The sequence below is a fragment of the Alternaria viburni genome, assembly GCF_023758015.1.
Source record: "Alternaria viburni strain BMP 2772 chromosome Unknown scaffold_15, whole genome shotgun sequence".
Lineage (NCBI taxonomy): Eukaryota > Fungi > Ascomycota > Dothideomycetes > Pleosporales > Pleosporaceae > Alternaria > Alternaria viburni.
In genome coordinates this window covers 273,745-298,807 of record NW_026055784.1, presented here as the reverse complement: position 1 = coordinate 298,807, position 25,063 = coordinate 273,745, and the positions used below count along the sequence as shown (strand labels likewise).

The 25,063-nt window shown below is 52.3% G+C and overlaps 9 protein-coding genes across 9 annotated transcripts; 5 read left to right on the top strand and 4 right to left on the bottom strand.

Annotated features, from left to right (window-relative positions):
• Positions 1–1,108: 1,108 nt before the first annotated feature.
• On the top strand, positions 1,109–2,128 carry J4E79_007118 (uncharacterized protein; the record flags this gene model as incomplete). Its single annotated transcript, XM_049355986.1, has 1 exon — positions 1,109–2,128. One exon carries the CDS (start codon positions 1,109–1,111, stop codon positions 2,126–2,128), a length of 1,020 nt encoding a protein of 339 aa, XP_049209440.1.
• A 1,523-nt stretch (positions 2,129–3,651) lies between these two features.
• On the bottom strand, positions 3,652–5,427 carry J4E79_007117 (uncharacterized protein; the record flags this gene model as incomplete). The annotated part of the gene is made up of 1 exon (XM_049355985.1): positions 3,652–5,427. One exon carries the CDS (start codon positions 5,425–5,427, stop codon positions 3,652–3,654), a length of 1,776 nt encoding a protein of 591 aa, XP_049209439.1.
• A 612-nt stretch (positions 5,428–6,039) lies between these two features.
• J4E79_007116 (uncharacterized protein) lies at positions 6,040–7,253 on the top strand (the record flags this gene model as incomplete). Its single annotated transcript, XM_049355984.1, has 2 exons — positions 6,040–6,535; positions 6,583–7,253. 2 exons carry the CDS (start codon positions 6,040–6,042, stop codon positions 7,251–7,253), a joined length of 1,167 nt encoding a protein of 388 aa, XP_049209438.1.
• Positions 7,254–8,543: 1,290 nt separating this feature from the next.
• On the top strand, positions 8,544–9,164 carry J4E79_007115 (uncharacterized protein; the record flags this gene model as incomplete). Its single annotated transcript, XM_049355983.1, has 1 exon — positions 8,544–9,164. The coding sequence occupies one exon, from the start codon at positions 8,544–8,546 to the stop codon at positions 9,162–9,164; it is 621 nt and encodes a 206-aa protein (XP_049209437.1).
• Positions 9,165–9,454: 290 nt separating this feature from the next.
• Positions 9,455–14,680, top strand: J4E79_007114 (uncharacterized protein; the record flags this gene model as incomplete). Its single annotated transcript, XM_049355982.1, has 6 exons — positions 9,455–9,724; positions 9,828–10,143; positions 10,219–10,238; positions 11,313–11,844; positions 11,897–12,728; positions 13,252–14,680. 6 exons carry the CDS (start codon positions 9,455–9,457, stop codon positions 14,678–14,680), a joined length of 3,399 nt encoding a protein of 1,132 aa, XP_049209436.1.
• An 874-nt stretch (positions 14,681–15,554) lies between these two features.
• Positions 15,555–17,441, top strand: J4E79_007113 (uncharacterized protein; the record flags this gene model as incomplete). The annotated part of the gene is made up of 3 exons (XM_049355981.1): positions 15,555–17,031; positions 17,156–17,226; positions 17,286–17,441. The coding sequence occupies 3 exons, from the start codon at positions 15,555–15,557 to the stop codon at positions 17,439–17,441; spliced, it is 1,704 nt and encodes a 567-aa protein (XP_049209435.1).
• A 359-nt stretch (positions 17,442–17,800) lies between these two features.
• On the bottom strand, positions 17,801–21,072 carry J4E79_007112 (uncharacterized protein; the record flags this gene model as incomplete). The annotated part of the gene is made up of 5 exons (XM_049355980.1): positions 17,801–17,856; positions 17,913–18,435; positions 18,485–20,383; positions 20,431–20,826; positions 21,049–21,072. The coding sequence occupies 5 exons, from the start codon at positions 21,070–21,072 to the stop codon at positions 17,801–17,803; spliced, it is 2,898 nt and encodes a 965-aa protein (XP_049209434.1).
• Positions 21,073–21,594: 522 nt separating this feature from the next.
• J4E79_007111 (uncharacterized protein) lies at positions 21,595–23,343 on the bottom strand (the record flags this gene model as incomplete). The annotated part of the gene is made up of 1 exon (XM_049355979.1): positions 21,595–23,343. One exon carries the CDS (start codon positions 23,341–23,343, stop codon positions 21,595–21,597), a length of 1,749 nt encoding a protein of 582 aa, XP_049209433.1.
• Positions 23,344–24,112: 769 nt separating this feature from the next.
• J4E79_007110 (uncharacterized protein) lies at positions 24,113–24,758 on the bottom strand (the record flags this gene model as incomplete). The annotated part of the gene is made up of 2 exons (XM_049355978.1): positions 24,113–24,598; positions 24,699–24,758. 2 exons carry the CDS (start codon positions 24,756–24,758, stop codon positions 24,113–24,115), a joined length of 546 nt encoding a protein of 181 aa, XP_049209432.1.
• Positions 24,759–25,063: the final 305 nt, after the last annotated feature.

Genomic DNA, 25,063 nt, shown 5'->3' with positions numbered 1-25,063 from the left:
CATCGCGTCCTTCGGTATTCGCGCTCGAGGATGGAAGTGAGCTATCCAGCCACATACTTGGGAGTGCCCAAGTAGACCTGAAGAGCGCGTTTACTCCTATGTGCAACTAACCTGCAATGTATGCAATCAAAGAGCTCCTTTGGAGCGTTGAGGTCTTGTAGTCATGCGTACGTATACAAGGTCCAATTGAAATCAGGAGAACGATGATTGACATGGGGTTGGAAGGTACCAGTGGCTCCTCGCCCCTCTGAACCAAAATATGACAGAAAATGCTGACCTTGAGCCAAACCCCTACGGTGCACCGCTTGTCAACTGCGCTGGTCCGTGGTTTTTTGCTGCCGCCCACGCCCCTCTCGGCCACATTGTCGCACATAATCTTTCCTTGGTTGCTCTGGTCGTATTTCACTTCAAAAAAGCTTTTACTTGAAAGCAGCACTTCCGCCATCAGAGTTCCACTTCTGTCACTCCTACACATCCACGCCACTCACGACCTCTCCTCTACCTCTCATCTACCTCTGAACTCATGTCTCCTTCAAGAGACCCCAGAGATCCGGCGGACGACAATTCTTATAACAATCCTTCTCTTCTTGGGCGCATGCAGGAAACTACATGGGGCTGCGAAAGTCCGATGGAAGACAGTCTTCCCAATAATCCTCCTGGGCGCAGGCGGGAAATGCTCAACTGTGATGACCCTCCCAGCTACTCGTCGCTTACCATACGACGCTCCCATGACCCAGAGCACCCTTGGAATAGACCTCCGTCAACATATCGACCTCTCGTGCGTGCTTCCTCCACAGCTGGACCCTCTCCTGTCTCTCACCGCCAACCGATACGACAACAGAGCGAGCATGAGCTTCGCAACGCAGTGCAATCCTCCCCCGAATCGCGACTAGGTTTGTTCATGACATCCCCGCCAGTCCTGCCATCACTGCCATCACTGTCACCACTGCCATCGCAGGCACCGCTATCACCAGGGTCATCATGGTCAACAAAACAGCCACCACGATCATTACGATCAGCGCGGCCTGCATCAACCAAAAATCCATCAGGGACTGTATCCACGCCCGACCAGCCTCCTTTGTTCTCAATGACCCATGCTCCGGCGGGCATGACTGTCAACCAAGACGGCACTTCAGACGAAGCAAAGTTCCCCGGGCTCACACGGCCCTGGCCATGGGGCTATACCTCTTCAAATACTACCGATATCTCCGCGAAAATGATCGCGCCCATCAATCAGGAGACGGGAGAGGTACAGGGATGTCATTTCGCCAAGCTTGCTCACGCAAATGTCGATTCCAGCACTCCTTCTTCCGCCTCCAAAGATACATCAAAGACTACGTTACCAAGTCGAAGCCTTGGCGACCGATACAAGCCGCCAGTCTTCGGAGAGCCTACACCTCTCAAGTCTAGAGTTTTCAAGCCTACAGTTTACGAGCCTCCAGTTTACCAGCCTAATGTCTACACTCCACCCGAATTGGCCTCGGAAGCCAGGATAAAGGCCCCAAGAAACACCATAGCTCGGGCTTCTGGCTACGAATCAACACAAGTCGACAGCTCACCAGGCCTCAGAGCACGCTTGGCAACTATCCGTGATCTTCGCCAGCGAAAATACACTGACGCAGAGATCGACACAATGGTCGCGGATATGGGCAATGTTGGACTCTCCTTCCCCGAGCTTTTGGAGATGCTCAGGTATGGACCACATACGGACACCTCTACTAAGAAAGCGGAGCGCGCTCAGAGCAAGGTTGGTGCGCGACCGACAGCTAGCACAACCCCCACAACACCTGCCAAACGCGACGTGCCGACATACTCCCTCAACCCCTCTGATGTGGAAGGTAGGAGGACTCAGTTGCCCGTCAGGAGCCAGAAGACCACAAAACCCATCAAATCGCGTTTCGCAGTCGAGAACCTCGCTTCGGTGCAAACGGAACCCGCTGCCCGTGCCGAGCTAGACAGGGTGTTGGCTATAGATAAGTCCAAGGCTCCCGAAGAGAAGGTTCCCGAGGAAGAGTTCGAGACACTGAACTTGGACTCGGATGAAGAAGAATGGGACAAGGTCGACGCGGACGATGAGTGGGAGGTTGTCGATGACCCGAGAGCAGAAGTGGAGAAGAACGCGGTTTAGATGCGTGTAGCTGGTTCCTTGGGTATCTCTCTTTCATGGTTCACGTTGTAGCCTTAGATTAGTTTGAGGTGAATATTAAACTAAAGGCTCTCATCACCCGAAAGGGACTTTGTGGTACGGTGAAGTAGGCAGTAGGCCAAAGCAATGAAAGGTAGGGCACGAGCCATTCGACTAGACTTCTCCATGCAGCTACACATTCTATCGCCCATTTTCATCCACTAGTGAATATTCTCAATTTATAGAACGTCTACAGCCATCACCCACCGCAACCACAGCGCTCAACCATCGAACCTGCGAACATGTCTTCTCCCCAAGGAACTGAAAGCCATCCAACAACCCGCCCCTACTGGATTCATCGGGAGAGAATCTCACCACTTGATCTATATCCAGGAGGCAGGCGCGACCGCCTCCCAGAAGTAGACCCAGATCGTCTATACCATCCGACTTCTCCCATACAACGACCAGCCAGCCCTCTATCCCAACCAGAATCCGCTGCGCTACCAGAAGATTACCACTCCCCATCATTAACTGAAATCTTCCCACCTTCCGTCACCGCAACACTCCTCGACCCTACCCCTTCACCAAGAACCAATCCAGGTCAGCGTAGGCGTGTTATACCTACCACACGATTCCAAACCTCCCCAACCTCCACAACCACCCTACCCACCTTCCTCGCCAACAACCTCCTCCCACTCCTGCCCTCACACCCCCTCTACCCCACCCCAGGCACAATATGCGGAATCTGCCAAGACCCGTTCCACGGCTCCCACGCACCCGTTCTCATCACCAACACACCACACTGCGTTGACCACATCTTCGGGTATCAGTGCCTTCGGAAGTCTCTCGCATCAGGAATGTCGAATAGTAATAAATGTCCACTGTGTCGGACAAAGTGGTTTGAGATAAAGAGAGAAGGATTGGAGGATTTGGCGGAGATTTGGCGGGGTGTAGAGAGGGAAGAACAGAGGAGTATTAGGGAGGAGGAGAAAGCCGAAGCCGAAGTTAAGAGAAGGATGACGAGGGAGGAGATAGAGGCTGCGAATGCGTGGCTGGGTGATGTTGAGCCTGATGATGTTGATATGACTCTAATGGACATGGTAATGATCGTTGCCTGGCGGTACCTTTACGACATTTTCGTCGGGCTTCTCATCCTGTTTGTTGCGGCTTGTGTTATTATTTGCCTTCTTGAATGTTGGGCATCAAGAGAGATGTTCCCGTTCTGGCGTAGGTTGCAAGACGCGTTCAATGTTGATCAGTAGTAAGACGCTTGTAAGAGGGGAAGCGAGGTAACTGAACTGTAAAGCTCATCACAGGGGAGATGCGAGGACACGAGATCGTACTAGTATGCCATTATCGTTACACGTAACTGTAACATGCGCGCGTTAAAAATACCATACAAAGACATCCCATTCACCCATCCACCTGAACGCCGTGCGAGAAACAAATTATGCAATAGTGACGCTGCTTCCACTGTACTGTAAAGGGACTTTTCTGTACTCTTCCAATCACCCTTCTTTCTGTTCTTAGGTCTCAGACCACCTAGCGAGTGTAATGCTGGTAGTGTATACCATGGCAACGACACCGATAACCATCATGGAGATGTCACCGAACTTCTCCCAAGGACGGTTGGCGACGCCCTTGTAGTGCAGGTAGGCAGGGTAGATGTACACCAGAGGTACACAGGCAAAGCTTCCAATGAGCGCGACGAACTTATCGAGGTCGCTAGCTCCAAGGATAGCGATGGCACCGCAAAGAATGACGAGACACGTCCTGAAGGCGTTCTTCTTCCACTTGGTCATGTTGCTCTGCTTGCCGGATGCGCGACCAAAGATCTTGAGCTCAATGTTACGCATAGCGGGGAAGAGTTGCACTGGTGTACCGACGAGGACGGCCATGGAGTAGAGGAACTGGACGGCGTTGACGAGCTTGCTGGTCTGGGGGAAGTTGGTGATGACCTCGACTGAGACGTTCTCGCCGAAGGTTCCGTAGCAGAGCACACCGACGGAGGTGAAAATCACGGTGATGATGAGCATGACGATGTAGAGGAGCTTGCTGAAGTGCTCAGGCTCCTTCATGCTGGACTGAATGGGGAGGATAAGGCCAATGCCCTCGAAGGTGAAGATGGCGGAACCGATAGTCAGAGTAAAGTCGCGGGGGTTGAAGAGCTCGATAGACGGGTTGAAACCACCCATCTTGGAGATCGATGAGATATCGTACCAGTAGATGTACGTCAGGCCGATGAGAATGAAGACATCGGCGAGAAGGGCGGCAGGTCCGAGCTTGGAGATGTTTCGGATGAAGGACATGGGTATCAGAACAGCGATCTGAATACCGATGAGCGCATTGGTCGAGAGGGGCTCCTCGGCGTGAGTGACGGCATCCAGGAACGATCGAAGGTTATCCGCGGTAAAAATGAGACCAGCGCATACGAAGCCGATTTGCGAGAGGGTGATGGAGACCAGGATGAGGGCACGGAATCTCGGTCCCACAACGATAGAACCCAGGTCACCGTAACCACCACCACCATATCTCTTCCTTGTCGCTAGCAGCAACTCGAAACACAGCGCTGTAATAGCAGAAACCATGATCATGGTGATCGACGAAAACAGCATGCCGCCGTTCTTGAAGGCCTTGGGCAAGAACATGATTCCGGTACCGATGAACGCCTTCAGGAGAGTAAAGAAGGTCTTCACTTGGTCCGCATCGCCCTGAGCCCTCAGTCTCTTCGAGCTCTGTCGGCGTCCGAGAAGTGGTCTCCGCTCCCCTTGCCCCTCGTCTTCCTCTTCAACGGCAGATTCCGCATCCGACGAATCTTCATCAAGATCTTCACCAGCGAATTGGCCATACAGTTCAAGGAACGAGATGAAGTTTCGCGTAACAGGCTCCGAGATGTAGCTGACACGCTTGCTTTGCCGTTGTAAGTATTGGCGTCTCAGGCCGCCGGGCGCGAGCTGATCGCGAACGGGTAGCTCGTCATGGTCAACGTCTGAAATTGACGGAGCAGGGTTGCGGCCAAAGTGAACTGCATCAGAAAAGGTTGCTGCTCGTTGGTGCAACTTTTGCCGTCTGTTCTGTGCCGCAATCTTGTACAGGTCGCGGTGGATATCGCCACCCTGTAACCGCAACGATGATTCCGGAAGCTGGCGGTCGCCCGAGTTGGAGGCGTTATCTGCGCCATCTTCTGCCGCTGGCGTCGCTGGGTCAAACTCTGAGAAGTCGAAGCTTGGGTCTAGATGCTGCTCTAGGACCCTGGCTTCCTTGGGGTTGGCACCCGCCGTGGTCTGCGGTGTATCGGTCATCGCGGCGACAGCTTCAATGAATGTTCAAACACCACAGTAGATGACTGGAAAATATCGACGGAGCTACGCAACTTGGGCGTCTGGTAGCTTGGGCGTGGCGGTGAGGTCCAAATGATGAAACAACAGCCAATCAGGGTTTGCAAAGCTCAAATGGTCCGTGTGCCTGACATCACCGTGTTGTGAGGTTTGGCGTTTGCAGTTTGTCGTGACAGAAGTAGGAGAATGTGCGAGAAAGCAACAGCGAAGGTTAGCACAGGGGAGGAAAGCTACTTGAAGCAAAACAAGGGACGAGAATCTTCGAAGACGAGACCGCGACGGACCTGGGAAAACATGACGATCTCACTGGCGCCTTGGCACCGAGGCACCTGGGCACGTGTTGCGGAGGTTGGCCATCCCTGCGTCAGCCACGCCATCATTGGCGCAACAACCGACCGCGGCCGCATCCTAGGAGCTCAGTCCCAAGATAGCCGTTAATCAATACACATTGCCGGCAAAGCAGAAGAGCCCTTTGATCCGCACTTGACACGTTTCGTCACTGTCGACGGCACCATAAAGGCTGGAGAGCATACTGTACGTGATGGCTGCCCAACAAACCCCGAAAATCGTCTCACGATGGCCCCTCCAGGATTCGGGCCGCCTGGATACTCTGTCCCGCACCGCTCCATGCATCGCGAACCGCCCCCAGAAGGGTCCGATACCAACACCCGGCCCTATGCCATCTTCTTCTCCTATCTGTTGACATGCTTCTCTGTCGCGGTTTTCATCATCCTGAGGCTCGTCAAAAGAGCTAGCGTGCTGCGAAAGTCAACTACCGCACAGCTCCCACCAAGAAGACATGTTTGGCTGTTCAGTGCACTGGCAGTGGGCAGCTTGCTCACGACATGGACGCACATGTTCCAGTACTTCAAAGTCAGCTATCAGTCTTGGCTGATGTGGCGTAGCTACTACGAGCTTGAGCCTGACCAGAATCACTGGGGGTTGTGGTTAAAAGAGACTTCATTGTTTCGAGAGGCATGGGAGACTGTCATCATCGGATATGCGAGGTACTGGTGGTCACACCAGATCTTCTTCTTCGCATTGGGTCTAGGGTTGTATCTGGAGCAGAAAGGTAGAAGATTATACTTGTTACTTGACAACTATGACTAACATATCTAGGAATACGTCGCGGCATTCGATATACTTGGGCGTTCATGCTGCTTGGCCAGATTGTGGCCATCAGCTTCGCTACAAACCTCTTCATGCTCACCTTACTATTGAGCCCGCCGGCACCAGCTCCATTGTCACATGGTTCGCGCCGGCAAACGTGGCTGGGTCCATGGCTCCTAAACCTTTTCGCCATCTTCGCAACTGCTTATCCCGCGATGCAACTGGCAGATGAACACTACTGGCATCACCCTACACACTTCATGCCGGTACTCATGGCTCCACACATCGCTCTGATGTTTTTGCCCATCGCGCGTGCGGTTGTACCAGCCTCATCCTTCATCGAGGATATCCAATTCACCGACAAGGTCTACAGCTACATGTGGGCACTGGTCCTGGGGAATGCTGGACTGATGCTGGCATGGGCTACCGCAACAGCGTATGCCTATGGCGGTTTTGTGGGAATCCAAAGTGCTCTGCTAGAACACCCAGCAGTGAGCAGCGTGGGATACGATGTCATCTTCTGCTGGATCACATGGGCCTGTTGGTACTGGACGCAAGCAAAACCTGCTTATGAGGGTGTATCGCGGGACTCGGCCGAGAGGAGGAGCGCACATGCTGACGACGAGCCGGCCACTGCGCTGGGTGCCAGTGGATATGATGGCGGAGCAAGACATCGCTAGTGTGGTGGCTTATCGGCTGCTGGAGTTGGTTATATGACGATGCTACGTGTTGCGCGTATACGAGGAGTGGGTGTCCAGTGGTTGCATCATAGTTGATCGAAAGGGCTATTGCGATACTGCGCCTGTCGTCAGTCAGCGCTCTGATGTCGATGGAATAAGGTCCTCAAGCATACATACGGTTTGTAGTATGTAATCGTAAGCTCTTGCCTCACCCTAGGAGTATAGAGTTGCAACGGTGGCTCGAGAATGGCTTCGTAGCTCTGTTCTTAGTATTCTATGCGTCCGGCGCTCTGTATAATATTGGGTGTTGCGACCGGTCAGTTCGTATCCGGAAGGTGCTGGTGGACGCGTAGTGAATCGAGGCGACCATCGCAAAGGCAGTATCCCGATCACAGCCATTCATCTCGTAGTTGGTGTGAGGGTGTAAATCTGAAGCCGTAGACGATGTCACACCTCCGGCGAGTTTAGAATCGATAAGCTTTGACGCTAACAGGGTAACTCCGGCTTACAACCGGCCTGAACCCTTGCGTCATTGACGGAGAGCAACGTACTACTCTCCACCATCATCTTCATCGTACGAGGGTGCACAATTAACACAATATTGAATGCATCAGCGCATCACGAGGATTGTCATATACGACCTCGTACCAGGCTTAATCAGCCTTCCAAAGCAGTGCTTATGATGCCTCTCATATTGCTCACGCTCACGAACACAGCTTTTTCGCCGCACCTTTACTTCTTTCACCTGCATGTTCGGTACTGAGCTATCGATTTGACCCTCGTATTGACAGCTGATCCTCACGCTACATGCACCCTGAGGCCCTGTGCGGCTGTGGCACTTGTGGCACTTATGCAAGACTTATCCGGCAGGCTGGGGAAAGCTTCTCTCGCTAACGCGCGGGGTTGATCTATAACTGCCCTGATTGAGTTGCGCTGACCCTCATCGGGCATGCCGTGCGGTACTGCGTACGGAGCGAACGCAGCCGACTGGAAAGGATCATCGTGGGTGTGGCAAGGCGGCCAAAGCTAACGGGTAGCGGAACGTCATGGGCTGGCTGGGGCCCGTTATGGTGGAACACATGACTGCTGCGCAGGTGGAACCTTTGGAGGGAGCTGCGATGAGGCTGCGCGAATACGGCGACTACGAAGGATGATCGTGAGTATAAAGCTCGACCGTGCCGTTGCCGGTAAACTGCGCTCATCAGCTCCTACATACTCGATCAACGCCCAGCATACCTCAGACTCTATCATTGCATCGACCACCTACAAGATCAACCGACATCAATCAAAATGAAGGCCTCATCCATCGCCCTCACCCTTGCAGCAGCTGCCGTTACGAACGCACAGGATCCGTTCTACAACATCAGCTCTGCACCATTCTTCCTAGTCGTCACATCCGAAGACGGAAAGGTCAATGACACGCTAAGCGCCTGTCACGTCGGTGCTGCCATCGAATCACTCTGCCTCAGCAACGCTGGCGTAGGTGACAGCCCAGAACCCCTCGACGGCGCACAATTCCAATTCAACACATCCGTCTACTCTCAAGCACCAGAGGACGGCTTCGGCGTACCAGGCATCTTAACCTGGTGGTTGAACACCACCACCCTCGACATTCCCTCATCAGCGGCTTTCAACCTCGACCCAACCTCCAACCTTGCAGGCATCACCCTCAGCCCCGGAAGCGGAAGCGATACGACTATGCTGGCTTTCGACTCCCAGGACGAGCTTACGTATCAGGCCTACGTCCGCGGCGAGAACAACACAGGCAACTACCAGGAATTCTACCGCTGGTATGCATGCGACACGGACTATGCCAGCTACAGGTACAACAACCTGGCATGGGGATTGGGCGCGGGTAAGCCAGACAACCCAACCTGTGTCTCGGTCAACGTGACGAGGGTGTTTGTCTAGAGCGGAAGAGTGTGATGGAAGAATCTGTTCCGTAATGGTTGGATGAGAAGAGGGGAGATGGAGGAAGGCCCAATCGGGATTTACGACTTGACGTGCTACGCAACTAATGCTAATAGGTAATGACACTCTTTTGACATGCGCAATCCGTTCTACGTGTACGTTATGACAGATGCCAGTCATCGTGATGTGATCGAAGGCCGCCTCTATAGATATCTATAAGCCAGCGTCCTTTCTCCCTAGCTTTTCTGACTCAATCTGCACCTGTACGCACCGTACAGATTGCCGCCACCATGTTCAAACTTGTTCCCATCCTTCTCGCTTTCGCAGGTCTCATTCACGCTGACGCTGATTGCGAGTACGATTGTGAACCCATCTACACCATACAATCTGACCCCTTCAACCTCGTCCTCATATCCGAAGATCCTTCCCTAAACGGCAAAACACTATCTGCATGCCATGCAGGTGCAGCGATTTTCACGCTTTGCCCCACGCTTTCAGAAGAAGGGGCCCAGTATCCCGTTGTCCTAACCCACAACACGACAGACACTGCCATCACAAACGTAAGCCTTCCATATACACCTGCCCTACTTTCCCCGCCAGCCCTACCACCCACCAAAAGAAATCCATAGCCCCCATCCCCAGACCCACTAACACCGCACTCAGACCTTCGGCACCCAAGGCATCCTCTCCTGGACCATCCCCTACGACCCCTACCCCATCGACCTCTCCGTGCTCCTCCAACCCCAAGACATCGTCCCCTTGTCCATTGCCCAACTCGCCATGACCTACAGTGGCGATGGCAGCCTCTCTTTCGATGACAAAGACATACTGAACTTCCAGAACCCAATTACCTGGGCGGCGGAGAAACCTGAAATGGCTGAGTGGACGGGATACTATCGCTGGTGGGTTTGCTTCACGTACTATGGGACGGGGTATGTTAGGCAGACTTTGGTGTGGGGGACGGGAGTTGGAAAACCTGGTAAGTTTGGTGCTTTCTTTTTTCCGGTAGATGTTGGTGCTGGGGTGGTGGGACTGTGCTGACTGCTTTTGCTAGATCCGCCGAGTTGTGTTAAGGTTGGGGTTAAGAGGGTGTTCGTGTGAGATTGCCCGAATCGTCACCAGACCCCCAGTCTGTGTCAAGGGCGCATGCTCCTCTTCGTCGATCAAATGGTAGATGAAGTTCGCGGCGAACGTGGCTGTGAAGTGCACCTGCGTCGATGTCGCGGATTCTGGGATCAGTAGAACGATGGTAGGAGGAAGCACGGCTTCTATGTGAAAACTAATGTTGATTATCCTCCGGGTTAAAAGCCCATTTCATTGTCTCCAATGTCGGAGTGTTCCGTAGGCTCGGCCGGTATGCTGTTTGTTGTTGAGGCTAGAACGAGCCCTCCAAGTGCCCAGGTGCCCTCCAGGAGTCGTGTGCAAATGCCTCCGGAAATAAGGAAACAAACACCCCTAGAGAGCAAAATGTCGACGAGAACTCCGGTGGAAGTAGTGTGCCTAGTCGGCCCAAAGCTCGCATTCATGGGCTGAAGCATTTGGGGTGGACTTCCGTGAGGCTTGATCCTCAGTCCCTGAAGCTTAAGCGGGTTAGCGTGTCACGCAAGGCTGGGCGGCTTCCACCTGGGCATGTCGCGTACTCAACCCCAGCCTTTCTCTACAGGCCCACAGCGAGATCAGCATTCAGCACTCTTTTCATCGTTCAATGATCCTATCGGTCGTGGCTCGCAGTCTTTGAGGCTAATGACGCGTCAAAATGCCTCACGACGCGGCTCTTGAGACCCGCGTACTCCAAAACCGCCACAAGCCCTTTGCTGCCAACGCGAGCCCTACTGCAGTCAATGTCTACTACGTCAAACCATTGCGTGGCTGCTATTGGACCCATAAATCTCCGATTAACGCGAGAGGCGTTCCCCAGGACGGATAGGCCTTCGAGATGGTCGCATTCAGCCTTCCCCGCGTAGATCCGACACAAGGTGTGATGGCGCTCGAGGCGAGCAATGCCGTCATCGTGCTTTCCGGCGAACGTCAGCTAAGGTGCACCACCAACGTAGTGCTGGTGAGGCAGACTGTCTTGACCTCGTCTCTCGATAAGTGCAGCGCATAGCATCGATTGTATGCCGACTTTGCATAACATATGCTAACTAGCACTTCGTCATTCTTTCGCATCGCATCGCCTCCATGATTCCTACATTGTTTTCCTTCTCCTTGGCTCTACTCACAATACCTATAACCGCACAGTCTTCTTCTTCCTCCGCATCGAACACACCTATACCTAGCAGCGCTACCGAAACGATCGTCGATGTCTCCAGTACCTTTACGAGCACCTACTCCGCCGACTTCTCGAGCGGTCTCCCGGGCATTGTCCTGAGCACGTTTACATCCGGACGGCAGAATGCCACCGCTACCTCGTCGACGACAACACAAGAGGTGACAGCCATAGTCGGGCTGTCTCCTTCGACCGAATCTTCAAACGGCACTGCTTCAACAACCACGACATCTACTCGACCAAGTCCGACTAATACTCAGCCATGCAATGGATACGTCGAGTTTTGCCAGAGGAGGTTTTCCAACATCTCTATGGTCGTCGCACATAACAGCCCATTCGTGAGGCCGCACAATGCAGCCAGCAACCAAGACTACCCAGTGCTTAATCAGCTCAATGATGGAATTCGAGGGTGTAAGCGCATCATACACGATACTAGAAATCTCTGGCTGACATCCGACAACAGTGCAATTCGAGACCCAAAAACCCAACGAGACCTCCGCTATACGCCTCTGCCATACCTCCTGCAGCCTGCTCGACGTGGGCACCCTCGAATCATACCTCGCAACAGTCAAAGGCTGGCTCGACCAGAACCCTTTCGAAGTCATTGCTATCATGATGGGCAACAATAACGGTCAGGATACCCGAAACCCAGCGACAGACTATATCGCACCTTTTCAAAACTCAGGAATTATGGAATACGTATGGACACCGCCTTCGGCTAGTCTGAACCTGACGGACTGGCCCACATTGGCCGAGATGATTATTAGGACTAAGCGTGTCGTGGTGATGTTAGACTATGGCGCGGACCAGGAACAAGTCCCGTGGCTGCTCAGCGAATTCAACTATCAGTGGCAAACACCCTTTTCGCCAACCGATCCCGCGTTCCCTTGCACGGAGCAACGACCCCCAAATCAGCCAGAAGAAGTCTCACGCGAGCGCATGTACGTGATGAACCACAACCTGAACATCGAGGTCAGTCTCCCAGGCGTGAGCAGCATCCTCATACCAGCATACTCCCTCCTCGATGAGATCAATGCTGTTTCCGGAAACGGTAGCGTTGGTCTTAATGTACAAAACTGCGAGGAAATGTGGAATCGTCCGCCGAATTGGATACTCGTCGACTACTACAACTACGGCAACTTTAATGGATCTGTCTTCCAGGTTGCTGCGACGGCCAACAACGTTACGTACAACGAGCAGTCGTGCTGTGGCACAGAGGGTACCAGCGCGGCGCATGCTCTGAGAAGCCAAGGGCTGTCCATAGCTTCATTGTTCGTTGGCGCTTATCTGTTGTGGTGAGTATAGTGCAAGGCAGCTCACTTAGTCTTGGAGTATTGGTATAGCGAGGCGTTTCTGGGGGTTGGGTTTGTCTCCATCTGCCGTACCGCTTGAGTACCGTCCGTTCTTGACCAATCTAATTGTTGTTCTTTGTAGCCTTGGCGGTGCGTTGCTCAGTGTGCTCGCCTGCATGATGGCTGGTCGACTCAATCCAGAGACGATAACATGGTCTTCCTCTCAGAGATCACCGATCCAGTCGCAATCTGAGTGACCTATACTATACCTATACGAAGAAGCATTTCAACGAAAAGGGTCAGGAAACCTCGGCGGTTGCGCCTGCAACTTCCATCATGCGCTTCGAGCGAGAATGGGCGCACTGACCGCATTAGGAGCTCCGGTTTCCAAGACCTTCTCTTGACATGATTTTCTGCTTGGAGCCTACTGACCTATTCACTTTAAGCGCTGACTGGACTATTTATTCGCCAACTCCTCCCTCCTTTTGTCAATACTTGCGCCCGCATCACGGATCAGCATTACTAGCATCTTTGTCCTCAACCTCAACCTCAACCTCAACCTCCACATACGAACGCTACCAACAATGTCGTCAGAAATACCTGACTTGGAGACCCGAATACTCGCTCTGGAACGCATGGCGATAGCGGATAGTGGAAAAGGAGAGTCCATCAACCGCTTCAACAGCTTACGATACTGTCCGCCACCCTTCCATAAACTACAATCGCTCAACTACGGACCGAACAAGCACACGTACGACTTCGAACCAGCTCCTCGCCAGAACGACGCAGTCATGTGGTACATTACACTTCTTATTCGCGACATGAATGCGGACCATATCGGCGTCGCAGACATGCATTTCCGAGTAGAGCCTACCGACATGTCCGCGCCGTTCTGGCTGCTTTTACCTGACTACACTACGTACTGCAGCAAACTGTATACCTTCATGGATAGATTCAATGAGTTTCCCCTCACTGCTTGGGTAACCTTTTCCCCAGGAATGCCCGGTCCGACAGAGGATAATCTACACTTAAAGATCGGTACAGAATGGATCTTGTTAAAAGACTGGTTGCTTTCCAGCCAGACGCCCGGTGAAAACTTGGTTGGCGAGAGGGGCTACAAGGCGCAGCGCACATGTTGGAAGCTCAATGGGAAGCACTTCCGGCTCGCCGACCTCCCGACCGAGATGCGCATGAAGATTTTCGAGTTTGCTCTCGGTCCTCGAATTTATCCTTTGACTAAATCCAAGGACGCTGAGGTTTGTCTCGGCCTGGGTTTCCGCAGTTGGCATGACAGCAGTCAAATCGATCAGCGCCACCCCTCACGGCTGTATGGACGTGAGCACACAGTTGCAGGGTGCTCCGCTTACGAGCCCAATCTTGCCGTCTTGTCTATAAACAGACAGACCTATGGTGAGGCTCTTCAAGCTGGCTGGGAGGACACCCGAAAGTGCTTCTTCTCACCGATTCAGCTCAGATCAGTTCTTGAGGCGGGTACCAAGCCGAACTATAACTGGCTCAATCATCTCATTCTCGACTTCACGATGTCCGATTGGTTCAGTTTCTTCGGTGTCGGATTTCGTGACAACATTAGTATGAATAACGGTGTGTCTCTTGGACCTATACTCCCTACGTTGGATGGACTGTCAAGTCTTCAGCTTTGGTTTCGAAGCCCAGACGACGGAGCCGCTTACTATCCTTACGGGATGCGTCTTGTCGATAGGTCAATAATGGTCAGCTTTGTCTGTTGTCAACGTACAATGGTCGACTGGATCATGACATTCGCTTGGCCATTTGTAAAGGATCTGCCAAAGGTGAGACTGGGTGGGATCCTGAAAAAGGACACAAAGGACAAGTGGAATGAACTCCTCGCGCTGCCTGCAAATGACAAGGATGGCGTAATGGACCACGCTGCTGAGCTAGCGGCCATTCTGGATACCCCTTCAGCAGATATGTAAGCATCTACTCGTCCTCAAAAAGCTTCCCTCTATGGTTACTTGCTAACAATATTGATAGCCCACCTCCATGCTTTTGTCGCACACCTTGCAAGACTAGACACGGTAACCGTTACATTTCCGACTTTCCATCGAACAAATTACCTCCGCCTGACGATTTCGACTGTGAGGAATAAGACGATGCTTCTTGAGCGAGCCAACACTGGGATCGTGTCATCCGTATCTCGGAAGACCAAGGCATCTAGTCCAACAAGCTCGTCGCAAGGCGGGATTACCTGAATCAAAGGACTGGAGGGCTACAAAAGACATGGCCAAACGCAAATAGCCACTGGAGTTATCATAGAAGGTGTCGTAATCGAAGATGCCTCTTCACCGGACGAAGATAGAGTGGAGCTTTAGAGATCAAGATCGCAATCTGCACACATCAAACAAGACGAGTATGAACATGAAACTCACTGATCTGTTCGCCACATTGGACCTCGAAGCTAGCTTTCAAGACCATAAACATATCAACGACTTACTTCATCATGCTTTATTGCGCCCTGAGAGACTCGCAGGCTTCAAATACGCCTTCAACATCGCGTATGGGTGGCCTCGCAAAAGTTTTGTTGCCACGACCTAATGCACTAGGTATCTTGATCAGCCGTTCTGTATGGTTAGTAGCCCAACCAACACGGAAGATATCAGAGAGAGCAAAGTGAAGCCTCCGTACCCGCCAGTCCATTCCCTACTACTACTGCCTACAGCGGGATGCACAGACCATCTCCATTCTCTAGCGCTAGTATAGCCTCCCTATACATACACTCGGATTTACCAAGCCCTAATCTACCAAAAGTACTCATTTACAAGGCCCATCGGCTTCCTCAACTCCAACACGATGTCCGAAATGGCTGCTTCTGGTCTCTCCGCGGAGCCTTCCGACCCTGACTATCACTCACAGTTAGGTACCGAACATGACATGGCTAGTCCTACTCTTCCCCGGATACCATTGTTCGTACCATCTCAGTATTGGAATACACACGTACATTCGCCCCTCGGCTATCACGGTTATCCCATTCAACAGTACTCGAGCGGCTTCGAGGTGACCCCCTCTGGCCTACTTGATCCCTCCTACGACCCCTGGCAGTACGAGTACGAGATCGCTCCTTCGAACGCGGATACTTTCGGCTCCGCCACCCAACGTTTCAACCGAGACAACTTCTTCGAAACCACTGGCATCGCAATGAGCTCCAAGCTTACCGCCACAGCACCCCCCTTCGTCCCCGTCAAGTCCTCAAAGCTCAACGCAGCAGCACCAACCTTCTTCTTGAGCCGCCTAGCAATCTTCGACCCTCCAGCCGACGACGATCTCGCAAAGCGCCCTCGCAAGTACAACCGCGTCCTCTCCGATGCGCGCAACGACAAGATCACCTGCGCGCTCGAGATGATGCAATGTCCACGCGATGGACAAGTCGGCCGCTTCACCGACGAGACCACGTACGAGTTCAACAAAGGATGGCACTTCAACGATCCCGTACTCGCTGAGATGTATCACACGATGAATAGGCCGAAGAAGCACGACTTTGCTGCCTTTGCCCTGCGAGTCAACATCCGACCTGTCAACGATGCGCCGCCGCTGTGGCCGCCTCACATGAATCTCTTCGACATCAAGTCTTACTACTTTGAGGTCGTCGAGAAGGATAGCGTGAAAGAAGCGAGGTGGGTTACCATCTTGCCGAATGGCTCACCACCGACTGCTGAGACTGTCCACATCTACGAGATATACAAGAAGGAGTGGGTGTCTTTCAGTGACTGGCTCGCGAAGAATATTAAGTCACGCAAATGGCTCGGTCGCCTTGGCTATCACCTGCAGTTGAGGTGGTACAAGGGCAAGGGCAGCAAACGTCGCTTCGAGGACTTTCCGGCTGAGATCCGAGAGAAGATTTACAAGGCCGCGCTTGGTGGTGAAGTATATCCGCTGAACAGTTTGTGCACCGCTGAAGAGTACACCTGCTTCTGGCCCGATGGAGAGCCCGAATCTGAAGCTCAGCTAACGCTGGGGCTGGGCTATCACCCCGGTTTGTTTATGCGTCTAAAGGGTGAGGCATTGTTGGCGTCCCCATGGGATGAAAACCGTGTGCCGGAAGATCGACCTCCTGTGCACAAACCGAGTCTCTCGCTTTCGGCGGTGAACTCCACGATCCGCAACGAGTTCCTCCATTTTGCCTGGGTACGAATGCGTAGCCGGTTCTTTACACCAGACCTGTTCGTTCTGGCCATTAAAGCGTGGGCGGGTCCAGCGATGGCTTACCAGAATCTGACTAAGATCGAGTTGAACTTCACGAATGTGGAGTGGTTTGAGTTCTTCGGCGTTAGTCTGCTTTATTCTCCGATCGCGATTACTGCTTCTGAGTCAATGGGTTCTTGTCTTCAAAAGCTTGACAACCTCCGTGACTTACATCTCCGCTTTCGGACACCATATGACGGCTACCAGGGCAGCCCCTGGGGCTGTAGACCCGATAAACATCGATTGCCTCGATATGGAGGAGAAGATTACATTTGCTGTCAGCGTACGATAGTAGACTGGATTTGTACCTTCGCGTATCCCTTCCTGATTAATAAGTGCAAGGAAGAGAGCTTGGGGGAGAGATTAACGGTGACGTTGACCGGTGCTGTGAAGACGGTTACGAAAGAGAAGTGGGAGGCGATCTTCAAGGGCCAGCGCCATCACGACCAGGAAGCGGCGTTGAAAGTCATTCTTGATACCCCGGATGAGGAACTGTGAGTAACAAGGTACCTATGATTTGTGTCAGACGTATACTAATCCTCCAATAGACCTCCGAGATGTAGCTGTGGAACATTGTGCGCATTCCATGACGAGAATCGTCACGAGTACTACTACTACGAGTCTTATTTTAGGCGTGGCGATTGGTTCAATCCCAATACTTAGATGCGGGGCTAAAGGGATTAGAGTAAATGTATGACCAATGTGGAACGAGTCGCGGGATTCGAATGCGAAGGAAAGCGGAGGTATAGTAGTAGGAGACTAAGGATACATCTTTGAGACTACCATGTAACTCGTTTGGTTGGAAGTGTGGCGTCTCTATCATTCTTTCAATCAAATGATGTCCATCATAGTACTCATCATGCTAAGGTCGCGCATGCAGTAGGATCGAAGGTGTCGTAGTGCACTCGCATGCCTATTCCAGATGATTAGAATACCCACAAACAGTTCATGTGGCAATTCTGTACTTACTGACTGGCAATGGCACCCACTCATCCTTAGCCTCGCTCAAAAAGCTTACAGTACCCTCTTGAACCTCCCGCCTCAACGTTTCTTGCGTACCTGGCCCCTTTCTGAGACCTTCCATCCGAGCAAAGATACGCAACTGAGTGACTAAACCAGCAACGATGATGGGCCTGGTCAGAGCTCCGTGCAGCCCGTCGATGAATGGTAGATATAGCTCGTGTGGACGGTCGAGGTTGATGTTGTCGGGGTCAGGAAAGATAGCGGGATCGCGAGATGCAGTTGCCACGTCGAGGATAAGGTCGTCACCCTTGTTTATACCCTCTGCGTGTCGCCAGTCGCTAGTAGTGAGAAAGGTGTTAGGGATGCGGAGGAAGCCAGTTGCGGGTGTAATAAGGCGCAGAGCCTCAAGCACGTATGCGCGCAATACCTCGGAGTTTGCTGGTGTGATATCTTTCGCCAGTTTCTGAATGTCCGGCCAGTGCGTAGAATGGTAAGGTTCCGAGAGGAAGAGATCGATGATTTGGCAGAACTAGTAACGATCAGCAGGGGCGTATGCATGAAGCGACTTCTAGGCTTACAGCAAAGGTGCTGAACACGACAAGATCAACAGCAAGTATGACCACTAGAGAGACAACTTCTTTGACCTTTGCCCCATTGTCGAAGAGCCGTTGCATCACTTTCGCTCCATGGTCTGGCATGAGATTGCGCTTCGCATGTCGTCGCTTGCGAGGATCCGGAAACTGCACAACGGGTGATGCTTTCATTCCTTCACAAACAACCCTGACCTCTTTCGACATTTCATCGCTTGCAGTGATTGCATCCCTCCGGAGTGCGGCAGACTTCGCAGGGTTGTTGTCTAGATGAACAAAGTGAAATACTGCTATCATCTTGCTAAAGAGCTGCTTGTCATCAAAGCTGGCCGTTGAATCTTGCGAGTCGTTGATCGGGATGTTGAACAGACACGCAGCAAATTGTGTCCAACTGCGAGCTGCCACGTCTTTGATCGCGTCTATTTCGGCCACTTTGAAAAGCCACTTGCTGTTGGTTAGCACGAGCTGGGTGGTTTTCAGGTTGAGGAAGTGCGCAAAGATTTCCACAGACTCCTCTGGGCCGAGTATAGCTTGTCGAATAATGTCTTGCTGTTTTATGGCAGCGCTGGTGTGACCAAGCAGAACGTGTGGTTGATACTCCAATTGCCGCAAGGTATGAGTCCAAGCTGTCGTGTACAAAGTCTGGTCACGAAGAATACGGAGGATCATCTTGTAATCAGTGATGACTGTGGGAGGCGACCCGTAGCGAGGCTTTTCATAGCAGAAATCTGTCTCGTGTCCGAGAGACTTCTGTCGTCGTCTCATCTCCAAAGGTGTGGTCAGCGGGTAGTGCGCGTAAATCGAGTTGCCACGATAGTATTCGGGAAAGACTCTCATCAGTAGCTTGTACATGACGCCTCCGCCATCGATTGAGTATTCGCTGGAAGCTGCGTTGTACCCAAAAGCTGTCAGGTGGTGCGGGGTGTAGTCCACGGTGTAGAATCGATCCCCCCGAATAAGAGAGAGCGCATGTGACACCACTGCTCGGGTCGCAGTCGTTCCCGCACACAGACCCGATCCCGGAGTCATTGGAGCAGTTGGCTCTTCCAGAATAGTTCCGGCATATAGCTCAACGTTCTCGACATCCTCGTACAAGACTTCGAGCGCGGCAGCGACATCGGGATCGGGATGGATATCGGTGAACGAGGTGTGGGATGTCATGCCAAAGAATCTCCTGGTCTCATTGAGAGAAGCCACACCCCACTGTCGACCTTGCTCGATACTCATTACCTCGATGACCTTCAACGCCAAAGGGACACGATGTGGGCCGAAGCTCATGGCAACTTCATCCGTGGCTTCTGTGAGTATTTGAACGATATCCTCATCGCGAAAGTAGCCATCATTCTTCCTTTCGAGACCAGCGAAGACACGTCGACCAGGGTCGGCAGGCGGTATAGCAGCATGGCGACGCATGCCAGCTCGCATGTCTTCCAATGTCAGATGGCCAATTTTCATATCTGGACATATCATAGACATGTGATCTGTGAGCCAGTCCTCGTCCTTCGTCGATATAGTCGAATGCCACCGATAGATCATGTTGATCTCGGCGCTTGTCTGGTTGCCGCGGGCCTTATCAACGTCTGTCTGCCCGATAATACCCTCTATCTTTGCTCGCGGATCCAAGGTCACCGAAGAATCTACGCACTGTAGATTGAGGATTGTGCGCACGTAGTCTTTCAGGACAATGTTGATGTATAATCCCGTCGTTACCAGCCGTGCAGTCTGGAAGAGGTCGTTGTCGCGCTTGCTGAGAGCTCGCTTGTAAAAACCAGTGTCAATTCCAGCCGCGTTGCAGGGCGGGCTGAATCGTCCGTTCTCGTTGATGATGGCCAGTTGCTCAACAACAATGTTGTGAAACCGCGAAAAGCATACGATCAGAGCAGAGGACTACCGATAATGAGTAATTGCACAACAAACTTAAGCTCGTATCTTACCGCTGCTGGCCGGCTAAGGATCCTTGTATCAGCAAAAGCATCAGGCTTCAACTTCCCATCGACGAAGGTGCGAACAGAGCTCTGTGCTTCCTCTGATTCCCCGTATAGTGACGATAGGTCCAAGTATGAAGATGTCATGGCCACATCGTTATCTTCGTCGCCTGTACGAAACACATCGCATACCATGACAGCCGCGAAGGCAAAGAACAGACTCGATAGTTGGCTGGGGTGTGCCTTTGGCTTGGCTTCTCGCGCGAGCAGTGTATCGAAGAGCAGTTCTGGATCGGGAAGCTTTGTAGGTATGTGTCTTGGAGTGACCATGCGCGCGTAGTAGGAACCGGCCTTGCCGACATTAGGAAGATGGATGTTGTTGTTGCTCCCATCAGCGGATCGATACTTGTCTGGCTCATGTCAGTATTGGAGAACGAGACGGAGCAAGGCGAAAATACATCGACCCCCTAGTGATGAATACACCGGCTGTTCCATGTCCCTGCAGAACGTTTTGAGCAAACTACTAGTACTGGTCTCATCAAGGGTAGATGATGCCAGGAACTGTACGAGCTTCTCCTGTCATATGTTGTTAGCTGCGGATCTTTCCACGTTGAGGCAGTCACTTACATCTTGTGCGCTATCATCAGACATAACACTACGAGTAGTGCCACTGAAAGAACCGCTTGTTTCGTGATTACTGGGACTGGCGTGGCCACTGGCGTCCTGGGCCAGTTCCTGAAGGGGACGCATCGGACCGTTGTTAGTCGGCAAAAGAGTGCGTAGGTAAAGGTATAATAGAGTGTATGTCGAAGTTGAGTGTGGCTGACATGTAGCTGGCACGAGAGTGAGGTCATGCTGTGGCGTTATCACTACCTTATCGCATGGCCTGACGGTATCCACATGGGATGATTTCATCTCATCGCCAAGGAAACGGGGTTGGTTGGAAGAAGTAGTCGCGAGGTAGTACATGAGCAAGTGTAGGAAGTCTCAGCCACCGCCTCATCCCACATGACGCCACCGCGCTCTCTTACAGGGCAGGTGCTGCCATGAGATATAAACGTCATCCGAACGATCGAGGAAACACGAGAGCGACGGATTATCTGGATGCATTAATCTGAATACACCAAGAGTCGCCTTCTGATGTTCTGTTGCGATTCTTGCGCACAGATAAGGCTAATGACCCAGCACCTGTCCATGCCGCGGTTTCTTACAAAGCTCCGTCATCTCCAGTCTCAGCGTCGGTATCGAAGTCACGGGATAGTCAGGATTCTCCCACACTACTCCGTATCTTAATCGTTGCTCGCCGCATTCTTTGAGCAGTCCTCTGACCTCTGCATTGGGATGCGACTCTACAAGAAGCGGCGCGTTGAAGGCTTTTGCGATTTCGATTGGTGAGAGCGAGACCTCGCGGCCTAGATGCCACCAGCCCGCTAATACTGTGCAGACACAGCCCGTGGCTACGAGCGTGATGCCGATGGCAATGGCGAGGAATTGGTATTGACTCTTGAACACGACCTCTTGTGCGGTTTGCTCAATTTCGATCGTTTGTTCGAAGGTAGGCTTCCTCTCTGATTCATCCATCGCCACGAAGGAGGGCCAGAATTCGTATGGAAGTTTCGGTATCACCTTCAAAATCTCACCCTTGGTTTGAGGTATGTATAGTGCGGTTCGAAAAGCCAGCTCGCGTACTGACGTCAAGACGTCGGATGTCGGATCTGGAAGCGTCATGCCGCAAAACCCGGCTTGCAAGCCCACAAAGTCTTTCATATATCTGAGTACAGTCGTTCCAGAGGTGTAGCCTCTCCAGCCTAGAGGACCGCCAGCGATATACGTGTACATGTTCGATTGCCACTGTGCATCCAGATAAAGATACACGCCAGAATAAGTGCTCTGAACTAGAGTGTCACGATCTGACTTGATGAAGGGTGAGTGAAGAGCCTGAACTCGGTCTGATTTCCATGAGCTATCCGGGTCCAGAGTGATCGAATCGTTGCTCAATATGAAGGGATATTCCATGATGGCAGGTCGTAGCTCGCAATTGGTTCTGTTGATCAGCGCGTCACACCCCTCGTCTCCTTTGTAGATTGCAGTGAAGTTCATGATTATCTCTTGACTTTCATTAAAAAGACGAGCGTTTGTGAAGTTTGACCAGAAGATATCCACCGACGTCTGAACACTGCCTGAAAAAGCAGAATAGTTGTAATTGCCGATGCTATCCTGGACACAACGCATGTCGTAGCCGGCGCCACGTAATGTGCCCCTACACAAGCCTTCACAGCCTGAACCCGAGACGTTCATAGTTTGACCATCAGTATGCTGCATGGCAATTTCGCTGAATGGGGGTGACATCAAAGAAGGCCACTCAAGATTGCTGCTCACACCAGTATAGCCCATGGGAATTTCTCGCGCGACGGGTATAGTGATGTTTTTCATCTCAATCCGCGTTCGCTCATGAATGACAGAAGCGCGTTGCAAAAGAGGTCCGTTGATAGGCGCCAGCGTAACAGCGAGTCCAGCCAAAGCGACAAGATTGAAAGACCGTCCTGATCGCAGTATCGGAAAGATTCCATGCCCGAATGCCCAGATATCGTGCAGATCCTTGACTTTGGCGTCGCCATTCAACGCCTTTACCCACCACGCAATGGTAACGGCTTGCGCGAGGGCGTATTGCAGCGCAATATTCGCGATAGTGTACGATATGGCAAGGCAAACAGTGGGTTGGTACTTCCAGGAGGTAATAGGCTGCCCATCTGATGCGGTAATGATGTATATCATGCTGACAGACGCAGCCATCGCGATGGCAAGAGCGAAAATTCCAGAATGGGGAAAGCGGCGCCAGAAGCCGGTCTTCCAGGAGGATGAATGTGGGGGCTGCGATGGCTGCGAGTCCTTTTCTTGTTCGTTGAGTAGTCGTTTCTCCATGGTTGTGGGAAAGCAGGAACGATAGAAGTGATTTGGATAGTGTATTGGCCGACACATATGCGGGCTCAGTCTGCTTAACAAGAGGCTGGCAGAGATTGAGACCGCAAGTACCCCCGCGATGGTGTACTGCGTTGATACGGAGGGGTACTGCAGACTGGACATGTGTACAACTGTGCCACATTGGCACGCTACTTGAAACGCTTCCATCTGCAGTTGGTCCACACCATCAGCGAAACGCAATCAACTATTCGTCAGTTCAAAAAATGTAGATCGTCATACCTGCCTGTAGAGGCCGGGTACAGCCCAGGACCAGGAATAACTTTCGTAGAGCCTGTCGCTGTAAGTGAGGGGTACATACGTTGTATACAGCCACACAGGTCCAGGCACAAAGATGTACTACAGATGATGTCAGACAGGCACTGCGATTGGATCACAGTACATAGATCTGGACAAGGTCAGTATCGAAACAGACAATAGCGGACCAACAACCCATACCGATTGCGATATCAATTGCGACCCCCATGCAAGGAGGCGTGTTAGCGGAATGAAAATTGCCAGGGTAACTGAAATCGTTCGCGGAGATGCCAGCAAGACGGAGTTGGTGCTCAAATTTTGGTTCATGGGTATCTCATCTACATATGAAATCGTACCGTATCGCTCGTAGCGTCCGGGTGCTCATCCTCGTTCGAACCGTCGTTCCCGGTCGGACCGTTGCCGCAGATTCCCGCCTCGTTTTCGTCTCGTTCTCGCCTCGGTCTCGTGCCAACACCTAGAAGACCATCTCATGCGGCCTATCGCTGCTCCTCAAAGCGAAGCTAGCACCGAGATAAGACTCCAGATCAGGAGTCCTCTTGATATTAGCCATAAGCGCCTTGTCCACCTTCTTCTGGTCTTCTATCCGCTGAGGATCCGTCTCCTTCTTTGCGGGTGTCTCGCCGTCCTTGAAGAAATCGTCCTCGCCCTTGCCGTCCTTCTTCTCGCGCGCCCAGTACTCGTCCTTGCTGACGCGCGCGACGACCTCCTCGTCCAGGCCGGCGATGTCGACGACGGTCGAGGTCGCGATGACGTAGCGGTGGTTGACGCGACGCAGGGGGACGCCGTTGGACTTGAAGGGGCCGGTGATGAGGAGGACGCCTTGTTCGAGCTGGCGCAGGAGCACGACGCGCTTACCGCGGAAGCGGCCGGAGAGGAGGATCAGGACGGTTCCTGGGGCGAGCGACTCGCGGTACTTGGTGGGGTGGGCTGTCTTGCGCGCCTGTGAATTGCGTTGTTAGCTTGATACTCGCGACAACTTCAACATATGCATCTGTGTGTCTTTTCCGCAGCTCAAAATTTATCGCGAGAAATGCGCATACCTTCTTCATCTGCGCCTCCTCCTCGGCAGCGTAGTACTTGGATGCTTTCTGGTCGGCCATTGTGTTGATTTGAGGCAGAGGAAGTCTGGTAGTCAATTAGTATGTGTCGCATGCAAATTTGCTAGACCAAACAGAATAGCCCGGTATCTTCTTACATTTACTTGTGGTGATGATGATGTCGTCGTCGCGATTTCAAGGTCGAGATGTGCGAGCGCTCGCTAAGATCAGCCCTACGGCGCTAGTGGTCCCCGCAAACCATCGTTCACATGTGAACACTGGCACAATTATCTCCGTGATGCGGACGCATGCCGTAATGGTAACACACTGTAGCAAGTGTGATCGCAAGGTTGAAGCAAAGATACCAG